Source organism: Caloenas nicobarica, chromosome 25 (genome assembly GCF_036013445.1).
Source record: "Caloenas nicobarica isolate bCalNic1 chromosome 25, bCalNic1.hap1, whole genome shotgun sequence".
In the NCBI taxonomy this organism is placed as follows: Eukaryota; Metazoa; Chordata; class Aves; order Columbiformes; family Columbidae; genus Caloenas; species Caloenas nicobarica.
Genome location: NC_088269.1, coordinates 4,607,942 through 4,623,395, shown reverse-complemented (window position 1 = coordinate 4,623,395; position 15,454 = coordinate 4,607,942). Strand labels below are relative to the sequence as shown.

The following is a 15,454-nucleotide window of genomic DNA, read 5'->3' as shown; positions in this document are numbered from 1 at the left end:
TGTGTGCCCTGCCATGCTGCACAGTGGAAATCTGGTTTTCTCCCTGCAGAAGTCAGGGCTTGTCCATGCTCAAAATAATTAAACTGAAGTGTGATTTAAAGGAGAAGAAGAATTCCCGCTAGTGTCCTGGGTGGGTGCTTCTATTACAAGCCCCGAAAGTATGCAGGGCCTTTTGTTTAACCAAAAGCATGTGTTCTGTGCTCTAGATACCCGTTCCTGCAGCTGAAGTCATTTGGGTCCTTAGAGAACAATAAATTTTTCAGTTAGGTCAGGAAAAATGCTGGTTCATTTGCATATTCTGCACATATTCAGCGGGATGGGGAAGGACCAAAAACCCAACCTGATGCCATTTAGGGAACTGTTGTGCGTGAATTCAGACAGGAGGAGGCTGGACGTGGGGCAAGGGGGACAGAAGTGGAGCTTCCCAGTTTGCCTCATAGTTTATACAGGGCCCTTGTAGAATGGTTTGGGTTGGGAGGGTCCTGCCCTTTAATTTTTGGACACATCTCAGTAGCGGGAGGCCAACCTCAAGACATCATCCTCCTCTTCCCGCCACACACTTGATATGAACCTGCAGCATCTTCTCCATCCATCTCCATCTCCCCACTTATAAAATCAGACTAACAGAGTTATCTGCACTGACAAACCACAAAGATAATGTTTTTGCACAAAAAACAAGGACGGCTTTGTGTCTGGCGCGTGGGTATTTAAGCTACAGACAGATATGTCATTCACCCACTGAGCATTTCCATTTAAGGCTGATTTGCAGGGCAGGCTCCGGTCACGGGCGAGAGGAGGGTGTGTTTATCACCTCGGGACAGGCGCCCGGTCCTTATCGCCCGCAGCCGCTCATCCCTATGGCTCCCCCTCAACCAACCAGAAGCCGGGGACACCGCAACAGAAACACTGGGGGTAAATTAAGCACATTGACCCACTGTAGTTTTGGGATACCAATTCCCCTCCTGCTTCCTCAGCTCTGTTGCAAGTGGAAAATAAACCACGTGTGAGGGTTTGAGCAGGAATGGATCTCAATCAGAGCCCAAATAGCCCATGGAGGACAGCGGTAATAAACGGCCGGCGGGGGAAGCCTGGGCTTATCGGCCACAGTTCGTGGTTAACCTCGCTCGACGGTTCAGACCCTTGAAATATTTGTGTCCTGTCTAAGGCAGCATCTGTTTATTCATTGTCCATCTTTCAAAGAGCTCAGGGGGTGAAGGAGGCTCTAATATCCCCACCCAGGGCACCTTGATTTTCACTGGGATCCTCAGCACACCCCAGGGAGGTGATTGCATACGAGCCTATATATATACATATTATTTTTGAACATCAACATTGAGTTTTGCATTCAGCTTTTTGCTGCCTCTCATCTGTTTTTGTGCCTGGGAGTGATCTGAAGCCACCCAATAATTCTGACCTTCCCCCTTGCAGCTAAAAAAATGATTTGTCTCCTCAATGCCATGTTCCTCTTTAGAAGAGGGAGAAAAAGGGCTTGTGGGCAGTCGAGGCTGTGAACTTCATGAGAACAGAGCTCAATTCCCTGCTCCACCGCAGCAGAGCCGCCTCCTGCCAAACCGCTGCCTGGCAGGACCATCCCAGCCCCTGCCACATGTTAAGCCCTGAGATTCCATGAACGGACTGAGCTGCTGCTGGTTTATCTCCTTGCACAGCTGGAAAAGCAACTTTAAAAGTGACTTTGAGGGTTATACACTGAGGATGCCTTGAATCTTTTTCTCTAATTTCCCAAAGCACATGGATACATCCTTTGGCCAATATATATTTTAATTTCTATCTTGTAGCACCTTTTTTTCCACAGCAGAATTTCCAGGAAGAAGTTTCTCATGTGGCAGGATCCTGCAGGGATCAGTGTCACTTGGCTTTTGTTATTGCCGAACATATGACACCCCTGCGTAATGGCCTCTGGCACCGCAAGTTCAAGGCCGATTTCCTCAGGTGTGTAAACACAGCCCTGCGTGGCTCCTTTGAACAAGACTCACGGTCAGATGCCACCGTTTGGCTTTCTGGACGCAGTGTTTGCTTTGCTTTGTCAAAACGTGTCTTCCTTATAAGGGAAGAGTCGGGCTGTTTTTTGGCAGAAAAGTTCCCAGACATCACAAGTCCTCGGGTACGAACAGCTTTGCAGTTAGAAGGCGATGTTATTTTGGGGCCAGCACTGGAAAGGATGAATATAAAAGTTCAGCTTGACACAGAAAGCTTGGGAGAAGATAAAAATAGACTCTTGTCTCTGCTGAGTCATCTCCAGATTTAAAACATGGAGCAGGATGTGTAAAGGCTGCTCTGAGAGCCGCTGCCTTCCCCGCAGCATTGTGGTCTGGCCGGGGGAAAGGAGCCAAGGTGGTGTCACCAAACCCTGTGAATGGACCTTTGCTGGCTCTGATTTACCAATGGCAACGCTTGCCAAGACACTGTGAGCCAGCAGGGCTGCGTTGAGGACTTTAACAATAAATGTGAAATAACCTAAAAGAAAAGGAAACCAGCAGCCACCTGTGGCTGCGATCAGCCTCACACGGGTACACCGCAGCCCGAACGGGCTCTGGCACAGCTCAGCCAAAAAAACTCCTAACAAAACCACGAGGTAAAACAAGCTCCACACCCTGCATCTCTGAGGGCTGGCTGAATTCTCCCTGATTTCTGGAGAAACCCTGCAGGAACAGAGCAGTTCATCGCAGCAGCTACAGGGTTAAGCTGATGGGTCTGACTCAGAGCCTGTGGAATCACAGCACACACAGCAAAGAGCAAAACAATCCTTCCCAGAACCTTGGAAAGTCCAAGCCCAAGGGCTGATCAACCCCTGAGGGACAGGGCACCCCAGCACCAAGGCCCCAGACACGGTTTGATTCCTCCCTGCTCTGCGAGAAACAAGAAATATCACATATGGTGAGCGCAGCAATACAGAAATACCCAGAATTTGGCAGCTCTACTTAAGTGACATTTGTCTCCCCCTTTTTTTAGTAGCGTTGAGCTTTGCTCTGAAAACATCAGACGTCACATGAAGAAACTCCTCTCTCTCGCACCTCTCCTGCATCCTCACATTCAGAGAACCACAGAATAGTTTGGGTTGGAAGGGAACCCTCAGCCGCTCCCCATCACGCTTGTGGTCCAGCCCTTTCCCCTTCTCTCAACTTGCCCCAGCACCTCAAAGGCTTTCTTGTCCTGAGGAGCACAAAACTGACACCAGAACCATTTGAGGGGATGGTCGCTGCCCTGGGCCTGCTCCCCACACCGGTGCTGATACAAAGTCACTCCCCTGGGCATTTTCACCAGGTGCCCACTTGCCTTTAATCCCGCTTGGGTTTGGAGGACACAAGGGCCAAGGCTGACAAGGCCTCACAGACCTCCAGGCCTGACTCCAGCGAGAACGGGAAAACACACGCCCCATTCAGCAGAATGACATCACCCCCCATGACATCACCCCCACTGACATCACCAGGTAGACATCACGCCCGTGTGGGGGTGTATTTTGGGGTGCGGGAGGGACATAAACCCAGACCGGGCCGGACCGCACCCTCCCGCCCCGGTCACTCGGCGGCCGCGGTGCATAACGGGAAGGCAGCGCGCAGTGCGCAGGCGCAGGACCGTACCACGGCGGGCGGGCAGGGGGAGAGGCGTCGCGGGGCGGCCCACACAGAGGCAATCTGGGGAGGGAATTTGAGAGCACCGCGCATGCGCAGTGCGTCTCCCCAGCAACCAGGCGGGTCCCGGCCGGGCGGAGGCCGCGGCGGAGCCGGGGGCTCGCGTAGATGTGCAGCCCGGGGCGGGCGCCGCCTGGGCCGGCCCCGCAGGGGGACCTGCCGCCCGAGTGGGAGACGGACGACGAGCGCATGGCTTTCCTCTTCTCGGCTTTTAAGCAGAGCCGCGAGGTGAACAGCACCGAGTGGGACAGCAAGATGGCCTTCTGGGTCGGGCTGGTGCTGGCCCGCGGCCGCCGCCGGGGCGTCGTACGGACCTGCCTGCGGGAGCTGCAGAACGGCTTCGAGCGGCGGGGCAGCGTCCCGCTGGGCCTCGGCACCGTGCTCCGGGAGCTGCTCAGGTAGCGGGGCCCGGCAGCCCTGGGGGGGCGGAGGGCGGGGAGGCCGTGGGGGGTGGCTGGAGAACCGGGGTGTAAAGGAGCTTTGCGCCGTGGGTGTGGGCAGAGAGAGCTACGTGACATGCCAGCCTGGGAGATGCTGGGCACCTCAGGGCAAGAAAGGCCTTGAGGCGCTGGAGTGAGTTGAGAGAAGGGAACGGAGCTGGTGAGGGGCTGGAGCACAAGTGTGATGGGAGCGGCTGAGGGAGCTGGGGGTTCAGCTGGAGAACAGGAGCTGAGGGGAGACCTTCTGATCTCTGACCTGCCTGAAAGGAGCTTGGAGCCAGGGGGGTCGGGCTCTGCTCCCCAGGAACAAGCGCCAGGACCAGAGGAAACGGCCTCAAGTTGCGCCAGGGGAGGTTGAGGTTGGAAATTTAGGAGAATTTCTTCCCCAAAGGGCTGTTGGGCATTGGAACAGGCTGCCCAGGGCAGTGCTGGAGTCACCATCCCTGGAGGGGTTGAATGGAGATGAGGTTCTCAGGGACGTGGGTCAGTGCCAGGTGTGGGGGAATGGGTGGACTCGTTCTTGAGGGTTTTTTCCAGCCAAAATGATTCTCTGCCCGCTGTGTGCTTGGTGGGGAGAGCGCTGCAGGGTGCTGGACAAAAGGAGGGCTGCAGGGGGCATGAGGGAATGTTTGGTGCTGTTCTTGGACGGGTGGTTGTGGGAGAACACGAGGGGGTTTTGCTGCTGTGTTAGTGCTTGGAAAGGGGAGCACAGAGAGGCCCAAGGGAATACGGGGTTGTGTTGTGGGGGATCCCAAGGGAATACTGTGCTGGGGGAGGCTGTAGGTGCAGGAGGAGCTTTGTGTCAAATTGGGTTACGTTTCCCTGAAACGGTTGTTGTGGTGACCCAGCCGTGAATGGTGTATGGTGCCGTACGGGGATGTTGTGCACTGGTGTTCGCAACCGGGTGGTTTGTGTTGTGTAACTAGAGCTTGGGGCTGATACCCTAAAACGACTGAAGAACAGCAGGAGCTACCTGAGTCTGGAACATAAAAAATATAGCTTCTCTCAGCTCTAGAGATTTTATTTGCAATTTAAGGTACAAATGAAGCACCCTGAAATGTGTAACTGCCCCCTCTAAAAACTGACCCTACCCTTGTTGGATGCCTCATTAGTTTCAAGTCAGAAAACTGGGAGAAATGTACTAAACTGGAAGAAATAGTAAACAGAAGACACTCCTGTCCAGTGGAGCGTCCTAGTAACATGTCAAACTTTAGCTAGAAATTAGCTTTTAGTTAAAAAACGCCACTAGAACTGTGGATGTACAAAGCACAGAGCAATGTTTCACGTAAAAATTCCCCACGCTGGCACTCTTGCTCGCTGGAAGGGTTTAGGCCTGACCGTATTCAGTTGTGTGCGTGTCTTTTCTCCAGACGTGGCAAACTGCAGAGGGAGTCGGACTTCATGGCCAGCGTGGACAGCAGCTGGATCTCCTGGGGAGTGGGGGTCTTCATTCTGAAGCCCCTGAAGTGGACTCTGTCCAGTGTACTGGGTGACAGTAAAATCCCCGAGGAAGAGGAGGTCCTGATTTATGTGGAGCTGCTTCAGGTGGGTGTTGTTGAGAACTTTCTCAAGGTTACGTGTCTCCAGAAAAATTTTGAGTTGTTTTATGTGGCAGCGAGGAAAGACGAGGATTGAATGGACCTTCATTTGTACTCCTTAGGTGTTTAAAAACCTGTAGAGAGATGGATGGAGTAACTCAAGAATAAGAAATAATGAATGTTGTTCAGTCTAACCTGGCTGGTGCCGTGCCGACAGGCGAGACCTTGGGTCCCTCTCTGTACTCAGTGCCTGTTAAAATTAGCACCAACACTTGCTGCTGTTGCCTGCAAGTGGCATCTAAATGACTGGGATTAGCAGAAGTGTGAGAGCTCTTTAGACGTTTTCCTTTATTTGTAGTTATTCTGATAGCAGACGGTGTCTTCCCTCTGCAGCGGGAGAATGTGTGCATGGGGGAGAAGAGAAACCTTTTAAAAAAGTGGCCGGAAACCCACAAACCTTGATGTGGAATCTGGGGGTGGATGGAAAGAGTCATTTCTATAGTCTGATGTGGATTATAACTCCCCCTGGAAACGAGAGAAACGTTTTCCTCTGACCATATACAAATGATGCGAAATGACTCTTGAGTACAAGTACAGTGTGAATTAAAGAAACAGTTTTATTTGGTTTAAACTTTAGGGGGGCGACATGACTTCAGGAAGTGCAGAAGAAGCCAACTTGCTGCCTGTGTAGTTCTTGTGTTCCGTAGCATTTGCACAGGGAATGTGAGCAGTGTAGCTTTGGTTCTTGCGGAAAACCACCATTTTTCATTCCATTAATGGTGATATCTTTCAAGCATTACCGTTGCTTTGTGAAAGTTTAGTCCAAAATACGATGCGTCCAACATTTCACCTTCGGTGTGTGGGAGGAAGCAGGTGTGGACTTGGCAGCTGTGCGAGAAGGAAAAGTGCTGTGTAAACTAACAAACAGCTCTGTTGCTTCCTTTCAGGAGAAGGCAGAGGAAGTTTATCACTTATATCAGAACTCTGCGCTCTCTTCTCACCCGGTTGTTGCCCTCTCAGAGCTGCGTTCCCTCTGCGCCAGTGTTTGTCCAGACGAAAGGACGTTCTACTTGTTGCTGCTCCAGCTGCAGAAGGAAAAGAGAGTCACGATCCTGGAACAGAACGGAGAGAAGGTACAGGGTAAAGGTGACTGCTTTTGGGTGGTATAATCCCTGTCCTGCATTTCATCGGGCTGGAAAGAATGCTTTATTGGCTAAATATGGGTGGTTTTTGTTTGGAAAAGTAAATTGTATGTACTCCAACATTGTAACAAGGTTATAGATGAGATTGAATCCTTGTTCTTGCACGACAGGTTCTTATTTTCCTACATCAAACATTTGTGATATTACCAATGTAATTTAATAGCTGGAAAACTGGTGGACACTGTAGTTGTCTACACACTGTTCCCAGCTACCCAAATTAAAATCATTCCACACCCCTGGAATCACTGTTCCTGTCCATTAGTAACTACAGAGATGTCACATTTACCTGTACAGTTCAGTGCTGAAGGACTTACAAGTGCGACGTTGCCGTACGCTGTTTGGAGCACCAGGATAGCTTTAAATCTTCAGGGTGTTCCATTTGGGCTTTCTGTTTTCACACTGATGTCCCCCGATCCTGTCTAGTTTAATATTAGATTATATGGTGACTGGCATGTCCTATTACAAGGCTTAAACTGGGGGTGTAAAAACATCTTTTCCTTCCATCAGAGTGAAAATATTTCGAATGTAGGTGCAGAGTCTAGAGATGGGACTTGAGCATGTGGTTTTTTAAATTTTAGATAGTGAAGTTTGCCCGAGGTCTTCATGCCAAAGTCTCCCCAATGAATGATGTGGACATCGGAGTGTATCAGTTGATGCAAAGCGAACAGCTGCTGTCACAGAAGGTGGAGTCCCTTTCCCAGGAAGCAGAGAAGTAATTTGGGGAAGGGTGGTGGGCAGAACGTCTGTGCGCTGTAGAACTTTGTATTCCTGTCGCAGAGTTAGAACGAAGCTGCTTTCTGAAAGTGCAAGTCATCCTTTCCTGTTTGGTAAACACAGTAGCCACAGTCATGTAGTAAGGCAGGTTTTCCATTCTTTGTTCCTTATCCCTGTAAAAACAACATGCGGTGAATGGATGCCAAAAGTTCATGCAAGGATTTGGAATCCACTCAAGGACTATTTGTGAGAAGCAACAGCGGCTTAAGGGTGGTTGTATCCAAAATACGTCGTTACCTTGTCACCTCTGGATTAGAGCAAGGAAGTGAGAACGGCTGCTGATGTGTAAAATAACCACTGCTTGCAAAGAAATAAGCTGCTTTTTCCTTGTTGTGTCTGTACAGGTGTAAAGAGGATGCCCGGAGCGCTTGTAGAGCTGGGAAAAAGCAATTGGTAAGTCCTGTTCTTGGGAGGAACTACAAGTGTCTTGGAGCTGCTCCATAACTGCAGATAATGACCGGGGTTGAGTGTTGTGTACTTGAACTTAGATGTGTTGAAGTGGTGTTTCTGAGGCCAGACGTCTCCTTCAGGTGGAGATAAGAATGTATTTGTCCAGGGCGATGTGAAGAGGAATGGAAATAGCTAGCTCTTAAATCCAGCTGTTGTGTGCCTGCCTTGCTGCACCGGGACTGCTATTTTTTGACGTTTTCTTTGGCTGCTGCCCTGTGTATGATCCAAGCCCGTGTATCTAATGTCTCCAGGCCCTGAGATGTCTGAAATCCAAACGAAGGACAGAAAGGCGCATTGAAGAGCTTCATTCCAAGCTGGATGCCGTGCAGGGGATCTTGGATCGTATATACGCCTCCCAGACTGACCAGATGGTAACGTGTTAATTTTCTGCTTCTCGCTTTAGCTCCGCTCTTCTCATTTTGCTGCTTTACCTGCTTGTCAGAGCACCTGTCTGAGGGGTGTGAGGTGGCTGCTGAGACTTTTTTTTCTGCTCCGATGGTGTGGCTCTGCTTGTGCCTTCATTTTCTAATGTTTTTTTGGGAGTCCCGCTTGGATAACAGGTCTTGAGAGAAGCTTACGCTGCCTGTTGTTTGTTCTTAACCTTGTGCATCTTTTTTTTTTTTTTTTTTTTTTTTTTTTTAAGGTATTTAGTGCCTATCAGGCTGGTGTGGGAGCTCTGAAGCTGTCCATGAAGGATGTTACTGTGGAAAAGGCGGAGAACCTGGTGGATCAGATACAAGAGGTACTGAAATAAGAGCACAGCTAAAGAAACAAGCAAGTGGTGTGTACATGTAGGCAGCGAGCTTGCCCAGCTATTACTGCTGAGGCTTCTGGTGCTTTTTGGTTTCTATTCCATATGCCACCAGAGAAAACTGATTTAATCCTGATCTTTTTAGATCAGCAAGCAGAGGTCTTCAAATACCTGGGTGTGTTTGGGTTTACATATCACTATTTCTACTTTTGACATAGGTGGCTACAGTAAGACGTAAGATTAGCTTATAGTCTGTATCAAACACTGTGTATTTTTCCTCAGCTCTGTGATACTCAAGACGAAGTAGCCCAGACTCTGGCTGGAGTGGGGATCAATGGTCTAGGTATGGGGTTTTTTTTCGGGGGGGGTGGGGGGGTGGGTTTCATCCTTTGCTCATCTTCTCTTGTCACTGCTGGCCCTTTGCACTGCTGGCCCTTCCCTGCCCCCTCCCCACATACCTCCAGTCTTTCCTGGGAGGATAAACACAAAAATACCAACCATTTTGCTGCTGATGCCTTGAGAGGGAGTGAGGACTGACAGAGAGTTCTCTTCTCTGACAGTGGGTTGCAGAGGAATCAGCATTTGTGCATCTCCAAATCGTTGCAGTCTCTAACAGCTGCTGGATCTCAGTTCAGAGTTGTGTCATGTTGATTTAAATCTATTTTTAGAGTGGCTGCCACTTTGTTGTTGAAGTGGTGATCTTTTTCCTCTGACCTGCATGTTGCTGCAGCTTGTTTGTCTCTGCTGAAATGTTTTCTTGCCCTTAGAAGCCTTTGTGCTGAGGCATCTAAAGGAATAACTTCTCCCTGAGATCAGGACTGAATTTTCACCTTTAGAAGCAGCACAGGGAGTTCCTTATTATTAAAAAGTAATGATGGATGGGTGTAATAATACCCCTGTTAAACTTGGATTTCAGTCTGTGCTGCGAAGATGCTACTTAGTTCTGCTTGGAACTGAATGTTTTCTTTAATCAGCAGAGGTGGACACTGAGGAACTTGAGAAAGAGCTGGACAGTCTCCTGCAGGACTCGACTAAGGAGCCTGTAGATCTGCCTCCCGTTCCCCAGAAGGTGCTGAATCCACCCATCTCTGATGCTGAGCTGGAAGCGGAATTGGAAAAGCTCTCTGTTGCTGATGGAGGTACGAATGGCAGCAAGTCGTGTGAGCCTTGCAAAACGAAAGATGTCCAGCAGAACTAAAGCCCAAGCCAGAATCTTGCCCACTTCCAGTTACGCAGCTGAAATCAAGCTCTCCTGGTGTCCCTGCCAGGTGCTCGGTGGCTTTATCTTGCACTACCAGACTCAGTCGTGAGAGAACTACCCTTTTTTGCTAGAAGTTCTGCCTGGGCTTTTTGCCGTGGGGTACAGGGAAAGCTGCAGGCCCTAGCGGGGAGCTGGTGCTTGGACTAACCATTTTTCATTGTCGTTTAACAACCCCAGGCAGTGTTTTTGTTGTGTGCTCTGTTAACAGTGATGAAGCAGATCAGCATTTTCAAGCCTGTTGCTGCCAAACATGCAGCACCTTCTCTGCCCTAGAATGCTTACTACGTCTCATGTGTTATAGATATGATTTCTGCTTAAACTAGTACTAAACTAGTCTTGGTTTAGTAACAGTGAGTGACCAGAGCTTATGGGCTTGAACTACATGCTGAATTTCCCTGGACAGGGCTGAATAGACTTTTAATTTTCCTTTCAGGAATCTGTTAATGAACAATTACACAAAACTTCCCATATAATTTTCTTCCTGTTTGGACAGCTGATACTCTCAAGTTTCAGAGCAGAACGCTCAGCATCCCATATCGAACATGAAGCATGTGTTTCCAAGAGAATGCAATTAAATATTGAAGCATCGAGGTGCTCTGCAATTGTATATGTTGATCTAGTTCCTCTAGTCCCTCTTACTGATGAAAACTGATCTCTTTCTGTCGCAATTTTCTTTATAGATTTGGCACAAAAGACTCCCTCTGCTTCCTCCGAACCCAAAACAGCTCTGGGACTGAATCTCTAAAGACCCAACAGGATCCTGTTGTTGCAGTTTGAGAAGTTGTCTTAAAAGTTCCTTAACTAATGACTAGAACTTCTGGAGAGAGGAGTAACGCTCCCCTGTTCTTCATGGATATCACTTCGCTCAGCAACAGGATCTCTTGCCGTGACAATCCACTCTGGAACTGGCCCCAGCTGGTGTTTGTCATATCTGTGCCAACATCTGTGCCAACATCTGCACTGGTCTCAGTGTGACTTGTGATCCCAAGTCACTCTGCGACATCCAGTCTTCCCTTCTGGGAACCCAATTCACTCTTCTACCCAGTGAAGATAAACTCTATGTCCATAACAGTGCTTGGTTTTGGCTTTTTTTTAATTTTATTTTTTCCTTTGCTGTGGCTGATGTTGAGAATCTGAGTTGCAGCGGTGTTGCAGTTGCTCAACATTTGGCTGTTTGTGTGGTTGTTTAAAACACTTGGCACATAACTCATGTCAAGGACGGTACTTATCTGCAACGAGCTTAAACATCTGTTAATAGTTCTCTCCCTCCCTGTCTGTATTTTGCACGGTTGTGGCCAACTAGACACTGTAACTGTTGAATTGTAGGAGATTTTGTTGCTGCTCTAGAGGGCAGCAATTGCAAGCACAAGACAAAAGTAAATCCTCTTTCTGTACTGACACTAAGGCCTTAAAAGGGAGACCTGCAAAAGATTTGACGTTGAGTTCCTTACGCTGCTGGGTGTGATGGAGGCTTGCAGTCACTATAATACAATTTTCCGCTTGCTCTTACTTGAAATTTGAGCCGTTTGCTATTTTTATATCTTCCCTGTTTGCAAAACTTGTTGGGAGCTGCAGGCTGATCTGCTTTGAGCTCTCATTGAGTGATTTGGGGTGGGAGGAGAAAGGATGCAGCATTTTCCCTCTTTGAGGGGATGGTTTTGTGTAACAGCCTTGACTTGGCCTTCGGTCTTGATGTTGCAATTCCACAAGACTATGGGTTACCAGAAAGCCCCAACTCAAAACCCTGTAAATGTTTCTAATGCAAGAAAAAAGCACAGCAAGTGAAAGTGTTTTTTAGAATCTGTCTTTCTCCATCAGAAGCGAGATCGCCATCTTTTGCAGGTCCCTTTTTTATTCTGCGTATGCACATGGAAGAGCAGAAAGCCTGATAGCGAATGTGAATAAATGGATTATTCTGGAGGGGAATGTGCTTTTAACTGGGCTTTCTGCACACAGAGCCTGGCCAGGGAGCAAGGAGCGACATGTCTGCATAACAAATCCTCCTCCCTGACTCGGAATGTATTCCCGTCACCATCCACCTCTGCCTCTGTCACTCCAGCCCTGCGGATGGCAGCTTGGGTGAGCGGTACATTGGGGCTGGAGTTAATTACTGATGACCCAGCTTTAGCCCCAGAGGGCAGGGGAAGAAATTAGAGGTGTCACTAGGGTGCTGTTGGCTCTGGCTTTTTGTCACTTTGGTCACGAGAAGGTGTGCGATAGCCTGGCTGTTTCCCCAGGCTGTGCGTGGAATTAATGTGAAATGACTTGAAGCTCTGTATTCCCTTCCTTTGTAAGTAAACGGGAGAAAAACTACTGTTTTCTGCCTCCATGTAATAAAGGGGAGGGGAAGAACCGGAGTCCCTTGTGGTGTCTCCTTTTCTCTGTGCTGTTCCAGCTGTGCTTCTGCACCTGTAAAACTTGTCTGCTGAAAGCAAAGGGGCAGATTCCTGGGCTGCTTTGTCAGAAACTGAGTAGTCGTGGTACCAGCCTTTGATTTCCCTGAGCTTTTTCTCTGTGTTTAAAAAAAGCCCAACAGTTACAAGTTTTTAAAGTTGAACATAGTCTGTTTTTACCATGTAGCCTATACTGGCTTTTGGTTGTGGCGCCTTCATTTTATGAGCGTTGTTTAGGACAACTTGCTGCTTTTTCTTTGCTTCAGCCTGTCTTACCTTTCCGCTTATTTTTCATCATCGCACATCTCAAACTAGTGCAGTTCAGGGCTTGCACAGAACAGAATCCTTTGCCTAAACCACCTCGCTGTGACCATGAGGAAACTTACACCAGGACGTCACTTCTCCTGATTTACCCTTTGGTTTTGTACTAAACAATACGTAAACTTTATTGTGGCACAATTTTTGTGCAGCTTCTTGTTCCGATTGTAGGAACAAACACTCTCCTGGAATTCTGTAATGCATCTGATTGAGACAGTGCCCTGGAAGAGGCGTTTAAGAGTTAAACCCAAGCAGCTGCTGCTTTATTTGAAGCGGCTTGTAATTTTCTGCCTTTGATGCAAAGTGGGGAATGTCATCAAGATGGCTGAATAGAGAATTTTAAGTATATTTTGGTGCAACAGCAGGGAAGGGAAATAGAGGGCAGCTTCTTGCTGGCTGAGGAAATTAAATATAAAAAAACCTTAGAGCTGAATTGCCACCAAACTGCAATCTTATCATATTGGAGTGCTGTTTAAAATAGTACTTGACTTGATTCTCAGAAAAAATAGCAGCTCCTTATGTGAGGAAATGCAGCAAGTGTTCGGTAATACAACGCAGCAGAACAGTTTTCTCAGTAGAGACGATTGTATCTAGCGGGCAGGAGGAGTTAATCTGGGAACGGGAGTAACTGCCTGTGTTTTGTTTGAGTAGCTGGATCGTGTTTGTCCCTGACAGCAGAATTAACGCTCCTCTCTTCGTTAGGTGTATTCCGAGATGCATAGAAACCCGGTAATGTATTGGACCCTTTTTCAATCCTGTTTTCCTCCTGTTAACCCAGCTTTGAATGGCTGGTTCCCTATAAGCAGCGTGCAAGGGTGAGATCCTTTCCTAGATGTTTTTAAGCTCCTGAGGAGGAGGACGAAGGTTTCCTTGTGTCTCGAGGAATAATTCTGGTTTAGCATGTGTGGTCTGAGCCTCTGCCGTGATTTAATGCCCTGTGATGGGTCACCTGCCGTCGCAGCGGTGCAAGACGCAAATGGGATGTTTTCAACTTAAATCTTTGAGCCCACTAGGGGGAATACAAGAAAAAATAAAGCCCTTTTGGGGCAAAAGGTTCATCTGTGTGGATCCTTGCAGGGTTAGTGCCCTGGCAGGGCCCTGGGTGTCTGGGCAAGTCGAGGAGTCTTTTCCTCGGATGAAATTTTGGGGAGGAGCTGGTGTGGCAGAAAGGACCCAACTGGAAGTGCTGGGCCATGAGCTGCTGGTGCCATCTAGCAGCTCCTCCGGGTGTAGGCGCTTGGCAGGAGCAGACGGTGGAACTAATGAGGCTTAATTAACCAAAGCCTGCCGAAGGAAATGCTGTGACACGCTGGCAAGGACTTTTCTTTAACCGGTCACAAAGCGAGCCCGCTGTTTGCTTTAGGGATAAGCTGCTCGGTGCTGTATCTTCAAGGCTATAACTGCGTTCTTGTTCGAAAGTTGTTCTTGGGCAGCTCCTGCTCAATCTGGGTTTATGCAAAGCCTGGGTCGCGGGGTTAATTAAATCTGAGCCTGTGTAGATTGGCTCTCCTTTCTTCAGACGTGAGGGGCAGGTCGTGATACGCTGCAGCAAATACCAACATAATGAGTGAATTAATGCTGAACTGCCTGGTTGGGTTTTTTTTCAGGTTGCTTTGGAAAGCTCTTGCTGCTCTTTCCCACCTCGGCCAGTTTACCAGCAAGGCTTTTCTCCAGAGCTGGTCCCGGTTTAAGCAGCGGTTACAGAGCTGGCTCTCGAGGAATCTTCCCTCCAGAAGGATTTTTCCAACACTTTTTTGATCAAAGGAGCCCTTTTGCTTACAGAGTGGCTTCAGTTACAAAGTGATGGATGGGATTGTATTGCTTCCAAGGCTAAACTGTGCCTTACTAGGTCAGACCTAGTTCCTAGTACCACGGAATAGGGGAGAGTCTTGCAGAGCAGTTTCCTTGTCAGGCTGAGCGAGCGCTTTGTGGGGTACGAAGGGGAGTAAAGAAAAGAAAGAATGAGAACCTTGAAAGAGAAGCTGCCTTAAATCAGTGTATTGACAATACCCATGTTTATTCAGGACAAAAAAATTATCCAAGTGATGTTCAACATCCTCTTTGATTCTACATATAACCGCCCCTGGAACAAACACTGAAAACTCTGCTTTGATATTTTGAGAATGAAAAAACTTTGATTTGTACAAAGTGTTTGTTTTTTGGTGTGGGTTTGTTGGTTGGTTGGGGTTTTTTTTTTTTTGGTGGTGTTGTTTGTTTTGGGGTTTTTTTGTGCGTTGTTTTTATTTTTCCTGCAGACTCGAAGGAATTTTGCCGTGGAAAGTAAGTGCCAGTTTTGCAGCACTTGCAGCTGAGTAGCTTGGGATGGAGGAGCTGGTTTAGGATCACGTATCTGAGCCGCGACTCGGTGCCTGTGCAGTGAATTCATGTGTCTTTTATTCAGAGACCGAGCACATTACATTTCCATCCTGATTTGTACTGAAGACCCTCAAATCCCACTGGACTGTTTGTTATTTTACCCTTCCAATCCTATCCCCTAATTCCCAAGCAACTCACCCCGTCAGCTGCAGATTCCCAATGCCAAGTTCTTCTCAGAGAACCGACCTGGTGTGCGGGCAGAGAAGGGTCTCGCCTGTATGAAATCCAGATGCAATTAGCACCGGAGGGAAGAGCAGCCTGTTTTATCAGCTGAAAAGATCCGTCTGCAAGGGCAGAAAGA

General features: G+C 48.3%; 1 protein-coding gene across 1 annotated transcript; it reads left to right on the top strand.

Annotated features, from left to right (window-relative positions):
* The first annotated feature begins 3,704 nt into the window (after nucleotides 1-3,704).
* Nucleotides 3,705-12,423, top strand: CHMP7 (charged multivesicular body protein 7). The gene is made up of 10 exons (XM_065651818.1): nucleotides 3,705-4,048; nucleotides 5,461-5,635; nucleotides 6,576-6,761; nucleotides 7,409-7,542; nucleotides 7,949-7,997; nucleotides 8,306-8,425; nucleotides 8,698-8,796; nucleotides 9,088-9,148; nucleotides 9,783-9,944; nucleotides 10,747-12,423. The coding sequence occupies exons 1-10, from the start codon at nucleotides 3,759-3,761 to the stop codon at nucleotides 10,809-10,811; spliced, it is 1,341 nt and encodes a 446-aa protein (XP_065507890.1). The 5' UTR covers nucleotides 3,705-3,758; the 3' UTR covers nucleotides 10,812-12,423.
* The last annotated feature ends 3,031 nt before the right edge of the window (nucleotides 12,424-15,454 follow it).

Excerpts from the sequence above, each read along its gene's own strand:
- CHMP7 (XM_065651818.1), top strand. The coding sequence starts at position 3,759 with ATGTGCAGCCCGGGGCGGGCGCCGCCTGGGCCGGCCCCGCAGGGGGAC. Across the intron at positions 4,049-5,460 it reads GTGCTCCGGGAGCTGCTCAG|ACGTGGCAAACTGCAGAGGG; the intron begins GTAGCGGGGCCC and ends TCTTTTCTCCAG. Across the intron at positions 9,149-9,782 it reads AGTGGGGATCAATGGTCTAG|AGGTGGACACTGAGGAACTT; the intron begins GTATGGGGTTTT and ends TTTAATCAGCAG.